The following is a 21,253-nucleotide window of genomic DNA, read 5'->3' on the forward strand; positions in this document are numbered from 1 at the left end:
GCTACAGTAGTTTGGTTCGAGTCGTAAGCTTAGCAGTTAAGCTATACCAGGTAGCCATTGCTATGCGTCAGGCACTCCGTCCGTATTTATACAGGTACCCTTCCTTTTTCACATGCTTCGTCTGGTTTGAATTGATTGCTTATATTTCTTTGATATGATAAGTGCCGTTCTCTTTGTTATAGGTGTTTACGTCATTCTAACTAAAAATGTATTACTATACTGTGTCATGCATTGTTTGTTGCATTCTGTGCTTACGACCTGTCGCCGCTCGCGGCATGACTTGCTTTTGTGCACGCTACCGCCTCTTACAATAAAAAAAAGGAAAGAGAGAGAGGAATCATCTCATTAGCGAAACAATGGCAAGAGACTGCTATTTGTTGTTACTTACACTGCTGCTTTCTTCGATAATGATCAACAAGAACCAAATAATAGAATGCGTATGATAGAAGATGTTCTGAACGAGAGTTTAGCGAAAATTTTTCTCCGTTTGAAAATCTTTGCAGACGCCTCTTTAGTACATTACATTCTGCACAGAAATTAGTCATCTTAGATTTAAAAATCTAGTCAACTGCCGTGCTTCATTTCTGACTATATCACTATTAGGCACAAGAATAATACAAATATAAACATGACATGATATGTATATTCTTCCGCGTTTGCTGTTGTCTCACTCTAGTTTCGTATTTTATTAGGCAGACAGGTTTTAAATGAGATAGCAGCAAACACGAAAGAATACATGGCAAAATGTTTATATTCCTATTATTCTTATGGTGAAGAAAATATTGCATGTGATTCACAATTCATAAAAGTTCCTAATAGCAACCATCTCTTCTCACAGGTAAGAAAAAATTCAGAATATAGAGTTGGCCATATTGACAAACATCCCAAACAGTCTTGCCAGTCGGATTTTTGTAGTACATTGAAATGTCGCTAAATTCGAAGATGAACAATACTTAATTTGTATTTACTTCGTTGGATAATGTATGAAAATGCAGTGGTTGAAACTCGGGGCGGAGAAAAAAGCTCGTCTTCCACCTTTTTTTATTTTTTTTTTAAATTTATTTACTGACACAGAGGTTTTGGCGCCAGTATTTATCTTTGTGCCTGCAAACCATGCCTGTGTAGCACTACATATATTCGATGGCAGATGTTAGTTGTGGCAGCACCTACCAACATTTTTCAGAACTTCTGCTTACTTTGCACTCGATTCTAAGCCGCAGGCGGTTTTTTGGATTACAAAAACCAGAAAAAAAGTGCGGCTTAGATTCGAGTAAATGCGGTAATCTGGACAAACAGCTCTTGTTAATAGTCATGCCCACATAAAATGCAGCACAGTGGTTGCAGCTAAGTTGGTAAGTCACATGACTGCTTTCACAGGTGACCGTGCCTTTAATGGGGTAGGAGATTATTGCTTCTCATTTGCTTCAATCCTGGGTGGTACTGAGTCACAAGAAGGATGCACCTGTGTGATCAGGCAGTGGGCTTGTTGCAAATGGTAGGTGACCTTGAAGACAAGGCACAAGAAAGCTGTTTTATGATAAGTTTGGAATGGTAATTTTGGTCTGTGAAAGCCTCAGTGAGATCCTTGGGACACTTGGACAGGGACTGGTTGTCATTTTAGGTGTGACAACCATGATTCTGGGTGGTGAGGAAAGATTCCTGTAGAAGCGGTATGAACAAGTTAGCATAGGATGGTGCCATGCCGTTGCCTATTGTACCACGCATTAGTTGTAGGTGGTGCCTTCAAAGGAGAAGTAATATTGGGTGAGGATATAGTTAATCATGATGACCAGGTAGAAACCAGTAACCACCCAAAAGCAAGTCTTGTCCTATACATCTTCCCACTCCCACCTACTCCAGTCTTGTCACAGGCATCCCCTACCCATCAACGCAGGACTACCCGTGAATGGAGCCAAGTGATCCATCAAATGAACTGCAGCCACTGTGCCGCATTCTTTGTGGGCATGATAACTAACAAGATATCCTTCAACATTAAGGGCCACTGCCAAACTGGACAAGAGACAGCTGGAAACCCAAATCATTAGCGTGCCATGCAACACGAAGTGCTTCAGTTAAACGACTGTTTCACACCTAGATCCTTTCCAACAACACTAAAACTGAACACTGTCTGAACAGACCTTGGAAAGCCCAACGGTAACGACTGACCACCATATCATCCATGGCTGACAGGTGTAACTGGATACAGATATGGATGGACATGTGGTCAGCACACCTTTCTCCCAACTGTTGTTAATTTTTGTAACCAGAGCTGCTACTTCTCAGTCAAGTAGCTCCTCAGTTGGCCCCACAAGCGCTAAGTGCACCCCACTTGCCAACAGCACATTGCCGACCAGGGTAGTCACCCATCCAAGTGCTAACCAAGCCCTGACAGTGCTTAACTTCGATGACCTGACTGGAACCAGTGTTACCACTGTGGCAAGGCCTTTGGCATACAGCAGCACTAGCTTTTGTGAATTGCACAGGTGTGAACACTCCCTGCAAAATTAACATTCATTCCCATTAAACCCCCTTCCCCATTGGCCTCAACTTCGGGTAGCCCGTCCACTGCCTGCCTATACCCTTCCCTGCTTCAACTCCAGTATTGCACATGCCCTCTGTCCCACCAAAGCACCTGCATAAACATTTCCCCTTCTCTGCTTCTCTCCTCTCCCTTTCCATCTATCCTCACCCCCACCCCTCCCCCGTCGCACCTTCTCCCTTCCCCAGCTGCATCTAGCAGCCCTATCCTGTCCTCAGCATTTCCTGCACACTTCCATAGGCAGCACTAGCATCTTCCAGCATTCCTACTTTGCAATCTTTTCCCTCCTCGCTCCACGCCTCTTCCATACCCCTTTACAATCCTAGATGTAGTCACGGATGTGCCTTAGGGACCGGAGATGATAGTGGCCGTGGGTGTATATGTGTGTCCAACGTCGTCAGAACTCAGGTAGCAGCTTATGAGCTTTCTTTGATCTCAGTTCTTTCATTACTGCTTGAAATTCCATTTTCATAATTGGACGAACCACTTCTTACACTTGCAGTTTTCTTCCTTCTATGGAAAAGATTATCTTGTCCTTGGTTTTGAATTGTAATTTCATCACTCCATTTCTGCTGTCTCTTATATTGTTGTCCGATGTGGTTGTACTAAGTAATTTGCCACAACTAGTTGTCTCCTTCCTATGTTTCTCTGAATTTTTGTGTGATGGGTGTCCTTTGGCTCTGTATCTTTCTCGGTCTGTTGTGCAGTATTTCTTCCTCTGTATTTGTTCCTTTCCTGAATTAAACTTATTACTGTATTGTTCCCAACTATAAGATGAGATTTTTCTCCAAAGTTGTCATTAGAAAAACACAAGGTTGTCATACATCATAGATTACACGATTGCTGCTGAGGTCAGTGTGTATGCGTTGTGCAATAGATTACTGTAGGGGTCTTCTTATATTTACAGATGAAGCGTTGGCAATTAAGGTCAAGCACAGGTTTAATTTGAAGAATTCAGGAGCGTTGGATGGGGATCAGTGACAGCAACTTTGCTTAGCACTAGGATGAATGTGGGGAAGACAGTGGTGTGCAGGCAGCAAATTTTATCATGCCGTCAACCATGGGAAAATATACCACATACCTTAGCTTTTTATGGACACATACCATGTTTAAACTGCAGGTTGCTTGAATCAATTTGTAGTCAGAACTGAGTTAATGTTAACAATGGACAAATACTCAACAGTAGTGTACATTTCTACAGGAGATGATAAGTCTAGATTGAGGCCAGTGTCATAGTTTAACTCGTGAAACGGGGCACAACAAATGAAACGCGATCTTTAGCAGTGGCACTAAAGCTGCTACTGCTGTACCAGCACTGTTGTTTTTCAAGGTTGGGTACAGTGTTAATCTGAAGTGGTAAGATTCAGCTATATTGAGCCACGAAGACAACATTTTGTTGCCATTCAGTTTGCTTACATTGTCACTGCTGTAAGAACTACAAATTGTAGCATTCCGTAATGGGTGTCAGGTATGGTTGCGTCTGTTGAGAAATGTAGATTTATAAGTTTGTTGTTCACAGTTGGCTCACACAGACAGTACGATTTTAATTTTAATTTAATGGTGATTCATGAAGCAGAGGGGTCTACATTACAGCACAGAACATTGCTCGCTCAGTGACTTCCTGCTGTATCTGATGTAAAACTACTTACATATCAGCATCATATAATCAGTCTAAGGAAACGGATCAACTATTTGCTTGGCCATATAGGCAACACCCATCAGGCACCTTTTTATTTTGGTATGTTGGCCATTGTCACCCTCGGCATGAAGGACATTGAGTGTTCCTAAAATACACTTGGGCAGTAAAAATGCCAGGATGACAGTAATGCTGGGTCCACTAGTAGATGGGAAAGAAGCTCTCTCCACCCACCCATGTATGTTTTGCAGGAAATCTACACCAAAAGAAAAACTGCCTGCAATAGTATTTTTAGATGCCTAGAAAAGGTATGGATGACAAATGACCTGATACTAAGATTGATTAAGTTTCTGATAGCAAAGAACAATGCAGACCTGGTAATCATTCCTTTGTGGCATGGCATCACAATTTCAAGTAATAGGTGTTGTTTTGAACATGCATTTTAAGGCTTACCAGTGATAGTTTTATAGTGTGTGTGTCCTTCAGAGAGACCATTTTGTCACTCCAGTACAGAGGTGGGAGTTAAGAGACCCTCAGTATCTATGTTTGGCCTGTGGATGGGACAGGATCTCAAGTGAATCTATTATGAAATGATTCAAAAAGTGCTACATATCTAATTCTGTGGACGGCCCAGATGGTGATATACTACAGGACGAGTGTCAAGAAGGAAGAAATGTCACACTTACAAAAGATGAAAATTATAAGTGTGAGCTGATGATAATTAAGATTAAAAACTGTGTGCTACTGCTGGCAACTGGGTTAGATAGTAAGCAAAAAACAAAGTAAAGGTAAAAAAAGTATTTCTTTCATTTATTTTATTTCCCCTTGTATTATGATACACAGATTTAACATAGCCACCCACAATAGAAATTCTGCAACTTTACGATCTCTCTACATTTTGGCTTTTCTTAATTATCAGTCTGTGGCATTTCTTTATTATAAATCTGTTCATAAGAAATTATGCCAGTTCTGTGAGCTGTGGTTTCGGCAATGTTCTGTAGTCAAGCTGGATGCCAACCTTCACAGAACAATGTCCTCATCTCCCCCCCCCCCCCCCCCTCACACACACACACACACACACACACACACACACACACACACACACACACACACACACGTTCCCACCACCACATTCAGCCCTTGCTGAGCTGAAGAAAGGTCCAACACTGTTGTGCATGAATTCCATTTGGCAATTACCAACATGTCATAAACATGGCAGCAGTATATGTCCAATTATTTCTCCCCATTTCTCATAAGGATTCCCCCTCCTTCCTTGCTCCACAAAGGAATCTCAACAGTAATATTCTGTGTGTCTGTGGACAAGGAAAACCCAGAGTCTTGGTTCTTAATTCACTTTTACGAGATTGGGTTTTTATAGTACACTTGCAAAAATACAGCCATGCAGTACTATAGGTGTGCATATCTATACTTAATCCATTTTATGCTCTGGAAGAGAGGGGGAAAAGGAATGGAATTTTGAGGTTGAGTAGATGTCCTCTCCATGAGTGGGACCACCTCAAAGTCTGTGAAGTGAAACGTAAGAATCTGTGAATCCATAGACTCCATACAGAATTCTTCTGTGTCAAGAAAAGTGCTACAGAAATATTTGCTTCTTATGCTTGAATACTTATTCATATGCTCTTGCTTTCACCAAGATAAACTGCAATTATACACATATTCAAAAGTATTTTTTTCATGAATAAGTTGTACCTTATGTCACTAGATCAGCTCATTTTACATTTATTTCACAATAATTCAGGTCCCTTGATAATTTACTGATGCTTCAAATGCAATTAATACTGGCTTCCTTGCCATTAGGCATGCTAGTGTTCCAATTGTCAGACAATAAAAACTTTTAAAGCACTGAGTGTCGCAGCTTTTTATGTACATTACTTTGCATGTACTATTGAAATATGCTTACACAGTTTCAGTACCAAAGCAGTCTGCTGTGAAAATACTAAGTAGATAACCATCAGTATTTTGAGATGTAGTAAATTTTGTGTATTTCTTGTCAATTTTCAAACTTGCTGATAAGTTATATGAAAACTGGCAATTTCTCCCGTTGTGGAGAAATTCCTGTGCCCCCCTCCCGTAAAAATAAATAATAATTTTAATTTCAAGATCTCGGGATCTTTTAAATACCACCTCATATTTTTTTGTAATAATTCTAGGAAGCCTTCGTGTGATGTTTAAGTGTCCATTTATACAAATTTCCTTGTGATCTGAGACTTTCCCAATATATACTCTGCTTCCAAGGGGATCTGGTGTACTGCCAGAACCAGTCATCAAAGGGCCACAATATTTCGGTGAACAACTGTTCAGCGATCATCAGGTGGTGCTGGTGGAATGATGAGTCTGCTGCATGCTGGCAGTATTTACACCTGCCAGTCCAGAGTTCAAGCCTTGTGCCGCCACACCACTGCGCTGTGCTCGGTGGTTGGGGAGGGGGGGGGGGGGGGAGGCTGCAGCTGCGGTGGTGGGAGATGAGAGTTTCAGTTGCCTTCCACACATTGACCTGTCGAATATCTCGTCCGTATGTCACCTTCTGTTTTGATGGAGCTTAGTATTGGCTCTCATGCCTTGCTCATTTTGCTCATTGTTAGCCCTATATTATATGTCACGCAGATTTCAGTCATTTCTTTGAAAATGGAGTCCCAAAATTTATCAATAGTAGCCAGGACTTTCATTTGCTGGCAGTTCATTTTATGTCCACTTTCAATGCAATGTTCTGCTGCAGCAGACTTGTTGGTAAGCAGGTGGGATGCTCATCTTCTCTACATCAGTTTTCGATTGTGCTGATCGTTTGCCCAGTATAATTTTTTCTGCATTAACATGGAACTTGGTACACCACTTTTTTGAGACCCAGGTCATCTTTCATTGTCCTGAATAAAGCTTGTATTTTGGCTGATGCGGAAAACTGGCATTATGTACTGTTTTTACAGTAGTTTGTCAGTTTTTGATGATACATTGTCAACAAATCTTCTTCTTCTTCTTCTTCTTCTTCTTCTTCTGTGTTTTTGGCCTCTGTGTTATTCCCGTGTCACAGGGCCATCTGAACCTGTCAGTTGCTGTATTCATTCTCATGGAAGATGAGTCCCACGTTTCCCTGCTCTGCTGCCAGACATCATTTGTCTGAAATAGAGTATGTCGTGTGTATTTGAGGGTTGAGCTCACAATTCTGAGAGAGATGATGGCAGCTGGAGACATGAGATACAAATTCGTATGCATTGAATTACAGTAAACCTGTGGGCAAGTGAGGCGTCAGGCCTACATGGAACTAGGACGTCAAGAAAAGAAAGTTTGCCCTCGTCTTCTATTTCAGGGGTAATTTCAATGTTTTCTTGGATGGAATTCAGATGTTCTAAGAATTTCTGAAGTTTTTTGGGGTCATGTGACCAGATGACGTGTGTAGTTGACATACCAAAAGAAACACGGGCTTTAGTTCAGTGATTTCCAGTGCTCTGGAAATGAAAACATGAAGAAATTAATTACAATTGGCAAGAGGGAGCTGCCCATCGCTACGCATCACTGCTCACAATATTGTCTGTTGAAAGAAAATAGGTCGATGTTGGAACAAGTATATAAAACTGTGTCAGCCAAGTTTCTGGAGTCTTCCAATGGGGCTTGAGTCAAAAGTGAAATGATATCAAAGCTGACTATAATATCGGTCTCATGCAGCCTTAGCTCCTTCAGCACCTTCATCAATCAGCTGCAGTCTGAAAATTTCATTCTGGAAACATCCCCTAGGCTGTGACTAAGCCACATCTGTAGTATCCTTTCTTCTGGGAGTGCTAGTGCTGCAAGTTTCGCAAGAGAACTTCTGTGAAGTTTGGAAGATAGGAGATGCGGTGATGGCAGAAATAAATCTATGAGAATGGCTTGTTGGTAACTCAGTCGGTAGAGCGCTTGTCCACAAAAGGTGAAAGTCTCTAGTTAGCATCCAATCTGGCCCACAGTTTAAATCTGCCAGGAAGTTTCGTATTAGCGAATACATATTTTAATCGTTTATGTATCATATTTTCTGATGCGCAGATTGGGGACCAGACAAGCATTTGTCTAAAATGTAGAAAAGGGCCTGAAACTACACTGAAGCTGGCTGGTGTACCAGACCGACAGTCATTAATCTGTAATGCTGATGAACCAGGTGTGTCTCACCTCCCTGTCGTAACTACTGTATTCTTTGGAAGTGAGAAGAACTAGTTGTGAATCCAGTTAGTGACTCACAAATGTGAAAGATCCCCACAAAGCATATGAGCAGATTGTATCATTAAACTCTTTGATAACTGATGTTCAGTAGCCATTTATTCTTTCGTCACATCACTTTCCAAGCCATTACCAGTTTGCTGTGAGTTGGCACTTTTGACTCAGTGCTGCAATATTAGTTATAATCAACTCTCACAGGCAGACTTATCAATAGACCTAATCCAAATGATTAGTAGTATTTGCCAAGCCCTCATAAAATATCAACAGATGGTTTTCTTTTCTTAAAAAATAAAATAGTTGCAAACTTTAGGGTAGATTGTATTTAGTGAAATGAATCTGTAGCCTGAGTTATTCATTGAGAGATATTGCATTCAAGGTGGTGCAGAAGCTTACCAGTTTTGCCTTCTGGAACAGCAAAAGAACTTTCCTGTGGTACATTACTCATTCAATACCATTGAGTTCATCAATATTGATGAAACTTGTCACAGTCTAAAGGCATACAGTGCATGGTCAAGAAACCATTTGCACACTAATACACCTTATCAAAATAGTTTCTTAATTGTGTGAATTATTTCAGTTATTTTGTGTTAATACATATTAAGAACTAGTGGCCTGGTAAGTCCTTTTTTGAAGGTGAGAGGATTCCTCCCAGCAAAAATAATTAGTTACCTCTGATTGCAAACAATTGGTTTGACTCATTGCTGACCGTTCATGAGGAAGCTGTAACAAATCTGTTCACATTTATAAACAACTGTTCCTACAGATGGAACCTATTCCTAACCAAAGTGACTACCTTGTATAAGAACTCATCATAAAAAATATTTATGAATGTCCTACAATACACTACTTTGTCTCTTTGTAGATATAGTTATGTTCTTGTGGAATATTCCACAACACGCACACCCATGTTTTACCCCCCCCCCCCCCTTCCTCCCTCCAACCCTTTTTACCTTGCCTTCCATTGACATTCTATCTAATCATATCCACAAAGTATATGAATTAGATTTTCCACAGTTCTCAGTGGTTACATAATAATTGAAGTGAGAGCTTCTCTGATGACTTCATTATCTCTAGTATGTTTCAGAGATTCCTTCAAGTTGGGATACAAACAAGTATTTTGATTTAGTTTTTGTACTAAGTGTTTCAGATAATGCCCACTCATTAGCATAAATAAGTCCTTACATTTGTTCTTCATTACATTACTTCCTATATTAGAGCTCGTTTTTTTTTTTTTTTTTTATATATATATATATATATATGTGGCTAAACAAATTTTTTTAGTGTGTGTGTGTTTTTAAATGTTAACTGTTTGCCACCTTAACAAATAAGAAAAACATTGAACAGTAAAATTTTTGTTCTTCGCCTTGCCAGTTCTTCATTGCAATTTTGACAAACAAATATTTTCTCGATTGAATGACTAAACATGCCTGATGGTACATCAAACACATTTCACTTTCACTAAAAAAGCATTACGAAGTCAGTTTGTGTTGTTTCTGGTTTATATTAAAGTGGTGCTATCATACCTCAATGTTTGTATTTAGTCAGTATGTATCGAGATAAGTCAGACTGTAAATTGTTTATACAGTAACAAATGAAAATACCTGTATTTTATTTTTGACATCCTACATTATCACCAACCCCCACAAAAAGCAGCAACAGCAGCGCGCGCGCGCTCACACACACACACACACACACACACACACACACACACACACACACACACACACACTGTTAAGGCAGCAAAAGTAGTTAAATTTTGATATTGTTATTGCTCAGGTAGTTGCTGCTAACATTCAAAGTGTGACTAATCATGTTTTCATCTTACCCAGCATATATTAAGGACTAGGGGATTGGTGTTGGATAACCATCAAGCATGATTAAGTTCTGACTGAATTAAGATATATTTGTGTTATATGTCACATACCTAAATTTAATTGAGATTGTGCATGTCTTAACTACATCTATGCAGTGGAAATTGTCTTGCAGATGAATTAACAAATCAGTGAATGAATAAGTAAATAAATAAATTATTTTCTGTTTAAAGATGACAGAGCTCAAGGCGAAACATTTTACCACTGAGAGTGAGTTGAGGAATAAAATGAAGACAATGCAGAAGGAGCATGACAACAAAGTGGAACAGTTACACTTGAAGGTTAAATCACTGCAGAAGGAAGTAGCAACACTTTCCAAGAGCACAAAGAGGCAAGGTCTACTTGCAAATAAGGATGGTCTAAGTGGTGGTGGCACAGGCAGCGGTAGTGGCACCGACAGTCCGTCACTTGCTTGATTTATCTGCATCAGTGACATTCCCATGACCAAAGGCTCCATAACAAGTCCATCTGATCTATTTTATTGTGGTATGTGTATTGCATTTCTTCATTTGGCACAATGAAGAGGGACATCTGTTACTCAGTTATTTTTTGTGAACTGTAATCTCTTAAGTCTTTTATGACAAGCCAAGACATACCAGAAAGATTTAATCCACATAATCATACCTGTAAATGTACTGGTAGTGATGTACCAGGTGTCATTTTTATCTTTTGTGATGCTGAGCATGTGTTCTTTATCTATTGGGCATCCATCACAGACATTTTGAACTTCATTGGGTGAGCTTTTAAAAAAAAAAAACACTTTTATGTATCATTTGTGATTGCAGTTTTTTACTTTATTGTACTATTCATGTGAAATTTTTTTAAATATTGCCCTTACCATACTTTTGATGATTTTAGTAATTTAGCATATTTTTATAGTTTCACACATTCAGATCAATCATAAAAAATGTACCTGAAACTGTTCTAGAGTCCAGCCCTAGAAAATCATTTTACCTTTTCAGGCCTTTAGCAATGGTATTTAGAGTTTTTTAAGAAAATAATGCAAAAAAATATTTGTGGTGACATGTAGTTTTGGCTGTTAAAAATATAAAGTTTATTGATACAAGTGATACACTAACTATGGAGTATTTATTTGTAACATCCCCATGTAACTCATACCAACCCTTTAAGTCAGGTTGGTGCCATTTCTTACAAGTGATTTTGAATGTTACATCATAACATAAATATTAAATACTTTTATATATTTCTCAATTGTGATGATGTGCCCTGAATTGTAGAGGCAAGTAATTTAATTTTGAGATTTGGCCTATTGGAATACTGATGTTTTGGAATGTGCAGTGTGTGGGAATTTGAAACTAAAGTGAAGAAAGAAAATTCAAGATGCTTGGCAACTTTGACAGCACTTTCTCTTATGATTGACACTTCATGCAACAGATGCAATGTAGATACGGTTAATTTTTATGCTTATGGCTTCCGTATAATTTTGTTAATTGAGTCTAAGCGTGGGCATAAATTATAATTGATTGTGTTTATCAAGTAAATTGCCCTGGAAGTGTCATTTGTTAAAACCTCATTTACAGATCCACGCAAAAGACAGAGGTCCAACATTGTATGAAAGTAAGTAAGGACAGGAATGTCTTATGTTTAGTGTTTGGAGATAATTAAGAAAATAGTAAGATATTCATGTAAGACAAATTGTCCTGTTTTCTCCCTTAATAAATTGAAGAGTCACTGTAGTTAATTGCAGAATATCTGTTCTTCCAATAAGTATTGTTTCTAAATTAATTTGGTCCCTGTATGGCTCATTCTACGTGTCAGTGTTTGGCATATTTATCAGTTGCCTCCACCATATGTGTGTTTTCACATGGACATGCGTGGAAAGAATGTTGTTTGTATTTTTATCCATGAAGTATTTCATGACATAAAGGCAATATTTTAAAAGTTTTAAAACCATATTTCTGTTTTAGATCTAAAGATTACACAGATTCAAATGTGGAGACAAATCACTAAGCATCATCCAGAAGTGTTAGGCGGCAGGTATGCTGTATAAGAATGATGATAGCAGCTTAATCTTTCAAAAATGCTGTTTGTTGTTGTAGTATATGGACAAATGCAGCATTTTCATGTTCTCAGACACTTCTCTATGGTGTTGAAGGTATGTCCTCCACTGTTTTCATTATTCTCCATCCAGGATTTACCATTACACGTGTTAAAATACGATTCTGTTTAAATAGTGCTGGATGAGAACTAACTCCTGTTTATGAAGAATGTAGCAATTAAGTGACAACATTTTTGACTTCACAGAATTACGTATAGAAAGTTTTAGTCGATGCTCATTTTATTCACAAATGTATATCCCCTTCTTTATTAGTAGGGAGGAAGAATTACAAAAGGTTTGCTGCTATGATATTTGTGTGACAGTAGTAAGAGGAGATGAATGGTTTGTCATAGGTTGATGTTAATGACATTCAGTACCTATTTTATAGAGTTATTGCATTATTACATGAAGAATTGTTTAGGCAGTCTAATTTCATGTACCTGTTATTTTCTCTGCCCTAAAAGATCACTGGATGGCACCTACTACATAACTGTATGGCAAAACGGCAATGGCTATCGTTTGCTTGAAATCAGTTTTTGCTCAAGTCATATCCTTATGTATCACATTCTTAATGTATAAAATTTTGAGTTATCAAATTTTTTTCCAAAATTTTGTGTTAAGTTTGATAATCTGGTGTATTTCTTTCTTTTAAAAACTGTAACCATTAATTTTAATGCTCAGTGTCCTTGTTTTGGCATTGTTAGTGTTTTTTGAGTAAATGATTGTTGTGTAAAGAGCAGTATAATTAATATTTGCAATGTAGTTTTAATTAGGTACATAGAATGTATTGATAATTAAGTAGCAACAGTATAGTAAATGACATGGCCCTCAAGCAATGGTTTGCATGTTTCTGATTCAGTGTAACTTTGTAACATGTAATTGTCTAAATGTTTTATTTAAATATTGTAAGCTCTTTTTTTTCTATGGATTGGAAAGTTTATTCATGTAAACTCAGTTGACAAAAGACAAGTTTAACTGTAAACAATAGGTGAAACTTTCTGTATTGTTGTGATGTTGACACTTGTACCATTCAGTATGGCTTTTTTTTGGGGGGGGGGGGGGGGTGTTGTAACAACTTCATACATGTTAACAAACTTATTACAATCAAAGTCGTCATGTTGCACACATTTTTGTTTGGAGTTGATAGATTGTTGTGGTTATTACAGTAGATGTTTAGCATGCGACATTTATAAATAAGCATTTCAAATTCTTTCTTTTTTGGTATTCACTTTTGTTGCTTGGGGGTCATATTGCAGTATTAATTTTGATACATTGCTTCAGAGAATAATTCCGTTTTTGATGTGAACATTATTTTACTATAAGCGGAGGTCATACCTGTTTTGTGGTATTAGTTCCTGCATAAAAGATGATTGACTTCATTAGGACTTAACAGAAAACAGTGTTTTGGAACACATTTTTTCAAGCATGATAGCAGGAAACTTATTTTCACAATAAAATTTATTTCATAATGCTTTGATATGATATAACATGCTTAGTAAGTTCTGCTAAACAAATATGTGTACTAAGAGATATTTCTTTTGCCTCTGTTAAAATATTGTCCTATTTGAAGATTGTGTCCACATTTTATGTCACCGCACCACTGTTACATGACCATTATTTGTGTGTGTTTATGGGCAGAAGTAAATTGCCGTACTCATTGCAGTTACACTAGAACTTCAGTAGCTTAGAAATGTAAGGGGCCTCTGCAGTGTTTTCCTAGCTATAATACATTTCTGCACATGATTGGGTATAACTGTCCAAGTTATAATTAGAGGAATTTGATGTGTTTTCATTTTTGGAAGTTGTAAAGATTTTTTTTTTTAAGTTCTCATGAATCATGTATGCAGTCTTTAGAATAATGCAAGAAGACAGCTTATAGTCTGTTCTGTCGTTGGAAAAATAATAAATATTTTTACTTATTGCAATTTTAATATTATAAAGTTGGCTCTTTCTGTAATTTACATTTGACTTCACTGATTCTAAGTCAAATGCCTGAAAATCTATTTAAAACAAAATTTTTATCATAGTCACCTTGTGTGTAATTTTGTGTCAGTGTTTCGATCTCTATGAATTTATTAGTTGTAACATCACAAACGTGTGTGTGTGTGTGTGTGTGTGTGTTAGTTGATATAGTGTCAGTATCTAAAATGTGACATACATTTTATTACAATTTTTTTTATTCATTTGCCTGAAGAGCCAATATTTAAGAGTTTAATTTGCATGCAGTCTTAACAAATAAATTGTAACATTATTGTTCAGTTTTCCTCCTAAGATACGGTCATTGAATTTCATGTGCCTGTATAGCTATCCATTTTGTGTGTGACTCCTTTGTTTCTTTTACCAGATTCTGTGATGAAAAACGTGTATGAACTATTCTCAGGGATTGAACTATATGTCATAATGTATAGACATACGTTCTAAATATCTCTCCTTATATGTAGATTTTTCATATATGTGTTGGCACAGCCCATCCCTCTCTTCAAGCAATCTGCAGACCACAGAGGAAACACTGACAGATTTGCAGTCACTTCAGATTAAGATGTCTGTTCTAGATTGAGACAGCATTCTAAAATCATGTTATTGTCTCCAGTTACCAAGCAAGCTCTGTATGCAGCTTGGCAGATTATGTTGGTTGATAAGAATGAAAGGTTCACAGTTTTTCTCAAGTCAGTGTTGCAGTTACATATCTGGTTGGCTGCATTCCTCACTGTTATATTCCACACAGTTAACATGTGTACAGTCCATAGTTAAATATTTGACAGTTGTCAGTAGTATGATCATAAAGGAAACATTGGAGAAATCCTCGTATGATTATAAAGGAAACATTGGAGAAATCCTCTGACATTACTGCTTGTACTCTATTTTTGAATGAAGTAATTGACTCTTAAACTCTAAATTATTTCCAATCCTCCCACTCCCTTTCAGTTATCCAGCTATTTTAGATAGATACAGATTTTGCAGTAGATACTTCCAAGATTTTACCTATTGTATCCTTTCAGCAACTTTTGGAAATTCAGGTTTAACACTAGCTGTGGCAGGCGAAGGAACTCCACCCCACCCCACCCCTCTCCTCTGCTCCCTAATGGCAGTACTAAAAAAAAAATTGTGTGGCTAAGAAAAGAGAGTGTTCATGGTGACACTGTAAAGAAACAATAGAGCACTTACTGAATTATGCCTTTGTGCCAAACTCAAGATTATTTATTTGTGAGGTAACAGTAAATATGAGAACAGCAGAACTGTTGGAATGGAAAAAGTTAACAGTTTACAGAAATAATTGGTAAAACAAAGCAAGAATGCAATTAAGTTTTGATTGTAGAGGATTCAAACAATGGAAAATCTAAGATGGAGTGTGACAATATTACGGAAAAGATAGTTGCTACTCACTATATAGCCGAGATGCTGAGTCGCAGATAGGCACAACAAAAAGACTGTCAGAAAGTGAGCATTCAGCCAACAATGTTTTCATTGTAAATAGACAATGTACACACACACACACACACACACACACACACACACACACACACGGTTGTGTACGTGTGAGTTGTGTTTGCATGAGAGAATGTTGGTTATCTTGTCTATTTCCAACAAATGCCTTGTTGGCTGAAAGCTCACTTTTTGAGTCTTTTTGTTGGGTCTATCTGCGACTCAGCATCTCTGTTATATGGTGAGTAACAATTTTCCTTTTCATAATATTATAGAGGAATTACCACACGAGGGAAAATGTTTTGTGTACAAGCTGAAACAACAGCATTCAAATGGCATATCCTCAATAATGGGACATAATTTACATTGTAATGTTTTTGTTTTGTTTTTGCTGTAATCTTAGTTTCTGTTATGTTTTTGTCCATCAATTGAACAGTGTCTTACCAACGTTTTTAGTTCTGTTCTATGTTATAAGATCATGGATAGGGAAACAGGTGTTGCATTGGGGGCATTGAGAAATCTTTGATTTCCACATAATATGATTGTTTACTCCCATTTCTCACATTTTCCAGCACCACATGCTATTTGTAGTGCCTATATATTATACTTATCATACTACACTGGTATATCTGTTACTTATTCACGTTTGGTTGCCCACTAAGAAATATGTAACAATGAATGTGTAAGTTCTGTAAAAGTTTTGTATTTGTAATTTATATTTTCTTCATTTTCTCATTATCAGCCTGTTGCCTATGAAATATTGTTTGAATCTATAAATGATATGTACATAATATACCGCAATGATTTGTTAGTCATGTTTTCTGCACTGTAGACAATCTTAAAATTTTTTCAGGTATTACAAGGTCTTTAACTTACTCTGACTCTTGGTTGTCTGTTTCAAAGTGATGATTTAAAATTTTCTGTCATAGACAGTAAAAATGTTTTAACTATCAAGAAGACACATTATTTGCTGCAAGTGGAGGGACAGCAATTTGTTATGATAGTAGGACACAGACCATTGTCTAATCCAGTGTTCAGTCATTTCCACTTCTGTGGCATTGAAGTAAATGTATCATTTCTTCATTGCTCGCAGTGTCTTAAAGAAGAAGGAAAAATTCTTTATCGGATACTTAAAAAATGTTTTGTGTTAATGTTGTTGTTGTTAAAGAAATGATGTTTACAGGCACAACACCAAGACCTGTTAAGGCTGACAGTCCTGATGTGGCAGGCTTTAACTCACCTTTCACAAATACATTGGTTTTTGCCCCCTAAATTGTTTTTGTTTCACTTCCTTTCCTAAGATGTTTTGTATCAGTTTTCTTTTCTAAAATGGTTTGTATACTCACATACTGACTTCGTATTGTACTTCTTTTGAGACAGTGCAATGGTGTATTTCAAATAACAGGATGTCTTAAAATCATATTGTTTAAAGATATTACATTTTCTATCATTTCATCCCTTTTTAGTGGTAAAGCATATATTAGATCTATGAATATTTATTTATTACAGATCAGAAAAGTGAAATGTATTTAAATATGATGTAGTCTAAATTTTATTGTTGTGTGTAAGATGTGCTTAAGTGTACCTGTTGTTTATGAGCAATTTAATAAATGATCTTGTATGGCCAAGACCTGATTTCTTTGCAACAGATGGAGTATTTTTTTTTCTTTCAGACCCTTCTTTAAGATTCAAATTTGGTTGAGCAGCTCTATCTTGACACTCAGATTTGTTACATATAAACAAATAGTTAAAACTGTCTTAAGTATATGTTCTGCCTCAGGCTCCAAAATAAATAATCTTTCCAGTTTTGTAATAGTTCAACTAAAAACTTCACAAATAAATTGAGACAGCGATATTTGGATAGAAGTTTCAATCATATGGGTTGGTGCATTGTCTCTTTGGAACTAATCAAATCCATGGTTAGACCCAGGGGATCACATGTTGCTGGTCACACTGCTTCACTTTGTCAGTAAGGCCTCATTGGATGATGCAGTGGAGATACGTGCTTGGCACACCACTCTCCTTAAAGTTGAACATTTACTGTTGAAACTGGAGCTCCTGTCCCTTTTAAAAATAACTCCTCAGTTGTCCTCATGAGGCTGGGTGGACTCCTTCCAGTCCTCTCAAAAAAGACTGTATTTTGTGGTAGTCGGGTCTCCTAACTGCTCACATAGGGAGATGAACATTCCGGCAACATTTGAATTTTGGCACAGCTACAGAAGTGTGTGGCAAATCCAGTAAATGTTAATGGTTGATGCAGAAACAATGCTACAGCAGTGAATTATTGAATACCGAATGCGTTGCTAATCGACTGTCGTAGAAAGCTACAAAAAAAGTTTGAAATGATGATAAAATCAATAAAATTTGTTAAAATTATGATGAAAGTGATGACTTTTAAATAGTGATGTATGTTATTGCTTCATTTTGATGGTAATGCCCAACCTGAATTTGAAGTAAAAGAGCACTGTCCAGTGCTAGCACAACACGTATCAAAACTGGTCACTGATGGGAATACTAATTTGATTGGTTGTGGAGCTAAACCAAAATTGTGTTAAATTTCTCCAAATCCCACTACAGTGGATGTGGAATTTCTACCTAGTCAACTGACATGAAAAGGGTATATGTAACTTTGCCGGCTTATTTCCCAGAAATAGAAAAAAATCCTTTGTTAAAAGTTATGTTATAGAATGCTTACAAATGGCCAATTTAGTGATTGATTCATGTGAAAGTCTGTTTGAATTTGAAGAAGATCTGATTGCTGAATGCTATTCAAACTAAAGACAACATGGTGTAGGATACACTACATATCATAAATGAAATAACTGAATGATTGATTGATGCTACCATTGCACTGACTATATCCTTGTAGGGTAAGGCAAATGTATGTAGCATTTCCAAGAATGTGTACAGAAGTATTCCTGGGTCTTACAGAAAGACTAGGCAATGTTGTCATGTATTTGGGTAGATCACATTCAGGTTGAAAGATGACTTTGTGGTAGAGTAGGATAGAGTGTAAATAATGTAAATGTGAAAAGGTTTCAGAGTAGACAGTCGTGATATTGAAGGAAAAAGTAGATGGTCATATAGGACACCGGGAAGGGGGAGAATCAAATAGATATTTAATATAAAAACAAAAGAAGTTAAGAGAAGGCAAGAAAACTACCTTAATTGACGTTTGATCTAGAATGTAGTCAAGCAAGAATAATAAAACTGATTAGGAACAAAAATAAGTGCTAACCTAACAAGTTAGTTGACTGTAGGCAGGATTGCTAACATACTTTCACTCATTGTCATACCCAGTTCCATCCTGAGGGAAAAAAATTTTAAACTTTATGTGACATGTAGCAATTTCCATACATTATGACCTGCAGAATCAGATTAAAATATTGAAAAAAATCTCGTGGTGACAGTTTGTTAAAAAAAATATTCCCCGTCTAAAATAATGCAGGAATTACTTTAAACTAACCAAATGCAGGAAAATATAATGTATTTGCCTTGGGGATGCATGCCTCTGTCCTCTGGTTGAATTTTGAAATGAGCTGTTGTTCTCAGGAGATCACAATGTGAAACAAAACAGCTGCTAAACAGAAGCTCAGAACTCACTCAGTCATTGCAGTCTGGAGTGGCACAGAAAAGTGACATAGTTGAGCTGTGGCAAATTTAAAACCAAACGCCTGATAGTGCAGCCCAGAATGGAAAGATGTAAGGCGTGGTCTTCTGGGACAGTGCAATTAAGGTCAAAGAAGTATTTATTCTAAAAAGAATTGCATTAAGGATATTTTGCAAAATTGGTAACTAAACATCAACTGAAGTTTCTCACATGTTAATGCCAATATGCTTATTCTCTAAAAGTATAACAAGGGTGAAAATAGGTTGTAATGTGTAATTCACAATCACAAAATTAGGAGTAAAAATGATACATATAGATTTTGCATTGCTGCTTGGGTTAGTCAAATGGAATTGCAATTTGGGTACAAACCCTAAAACTTGGTAACCTCCAATTCAGAAATAATTATTTATATAAGTAAATGAGCCCTAGTCACTGTTTTGTGTGTAGTCTTCTTTACAGACTTGTCTTCAGCAGGGGCCAATTCTTCTTGTTAATTTATTTTATGTAACAACCCACATTCCTGAAGACTGTTCATTAAGATGATTTTAAAGGAGGTGATGTGTGTCAATGAAAGAATACCAAATGCTGTAGCTTTTGTAGAGTACAATCTAAGTGAGAAAAATTGTGATGTGGTGGACTCTAAGCAACAAAGGCAAAGGTTCTGTGCATCTTATAAAATAAGCTGGCAGAAAATTAGAAGAGAAAGATAAATAATTTAAAAGACAATTTAAAGTCAGGACATACAGCAGAGAAAGAAGAGAGTGAATCAAACCATATACAAATGGAAAATGTGAACAAGTTAAGCAAAGATTTCAAATAGTTTATAAGTGATTGTGAGGCAATCCTAGAAGGTCTGTATATTGGATGAAGTGCAGAAGTGTCATTTTTCATTGGGTAGACGGAACTTAGTGAACATATGCTTGCTGAGGATAATTGATGAGCAGTGTAGGATTGAGAGGATATACCCTAGGGAGTTCTTCAGTTTTTATCTGCTTGTGGAGAAACAGGTGAAGGATCCTACCATCCTGTTTGCAAAATAAATTATAACACAGAAAGCTGTTGGAAGTTGTTAGATATTAACTGAATTATGTTAGATTTGTCTGGTATTCTTTGAAACTGTCAATATGAATGCAACAACTTACGGAGGCACCATTAGTGCCTTGGAGGTTCCTGAGAAAACCCCAGAAAAGGGTATTTTTACCTTTTTCTCCAAAACCCAGCCACAGATTCCAAGAGCATCACACACAGAAAGTGTCTGAAATTTTTATGATACACTCCTGAGATCCCGATCTTGAACAACATTGAAAATTTTGTTGATACCTTTATCCATTTCAGAGATATACTTAAAGTGTCTCCATTACCATCAGAAGTGTTATAAGAACCTCATGTTGTGGTACAGAAGCACACTGAAAATTTTTGTGCACGTAAATAGAAATGTTTTGTATTAATGTTGTTGCCGACTAAGAACTGACTGACTGAAAAGTGAGGTATCTGCTGTATCATTCTATCTTCCTAAGAACCTTTAAAAATTTTGGCATGTAAACATACACTTTTTAATGCTGAGAGAGGAGGAGACAGTGGCAGTGGAAAAAGAGACAGCAAAGTAATAAATACTGAAACATAGTAGACACTGGTTGTGGTATAGAGAGAATGAAGAAGACAGTGGTGGTGTGCGAGAGAGGGACACAGTTTCAGTGGAACATGACATTAACGGTGCTTGGAAAAGAGTGAATGAGGCAGTGCCATTGAGACATGACTGAAGAGAAGGGAAAAGTGGAAGTGAGTTACAGGCAGTGATAATGAGAGGCAGAGTCTGTCAGTGACATCAAGGAACAGAGAGATAGTGACAATGAGAAGTGACAGCAGCAGTAGGAAGGAATGGGTGAGATAGTAGCAGTAAGGCTGCATTTAC

The 21,253-nt window shown here is 37.1% G+C and overlaps 1 protein-coding gene across 1 annotated transcript in view; it reads left to right on the forward strand.

Annotated features, from left to right (window-relative positions):
• Nucleotides 1–17,377, forward strand: part of LOC124711440 (protein FAM76A) — a 78,674-nt gene extending 61,297 nt beyond the window's left edge. The window contains exon 6 of the mRNA XM_047241516.1: nt 10,423–17,377. Within this exon, the coding sequence (XP_047097472.1) occupies nt 10,423–10,665 (243 nt within the window). The 3' untranslated portion in view covers nt 10,666–17,377. The remainder of the gene's footprint in view (nt 1–10,422) is intronic.
• The last annotated feature ends 3,876 nt before the right edge of the window (nt 17,378–21,253 follow it).

The sequence above is a fragment of the Schistocerca piceifrons genome, chromosome 8 (assembly GCF_021461385.2).
Source record: "Schistocerca piceifrons isolate TAMUIC-IGC-003096 chromosome 8, iqSchPice1.1, whole genome shotgun sequence".
Lineage (NCBI taxonomy): Eukaryota > Metazoa > Arthropoda > Insecta > Orthoptera > Acrididae > Schistocerca > Schistocerca piceifrons.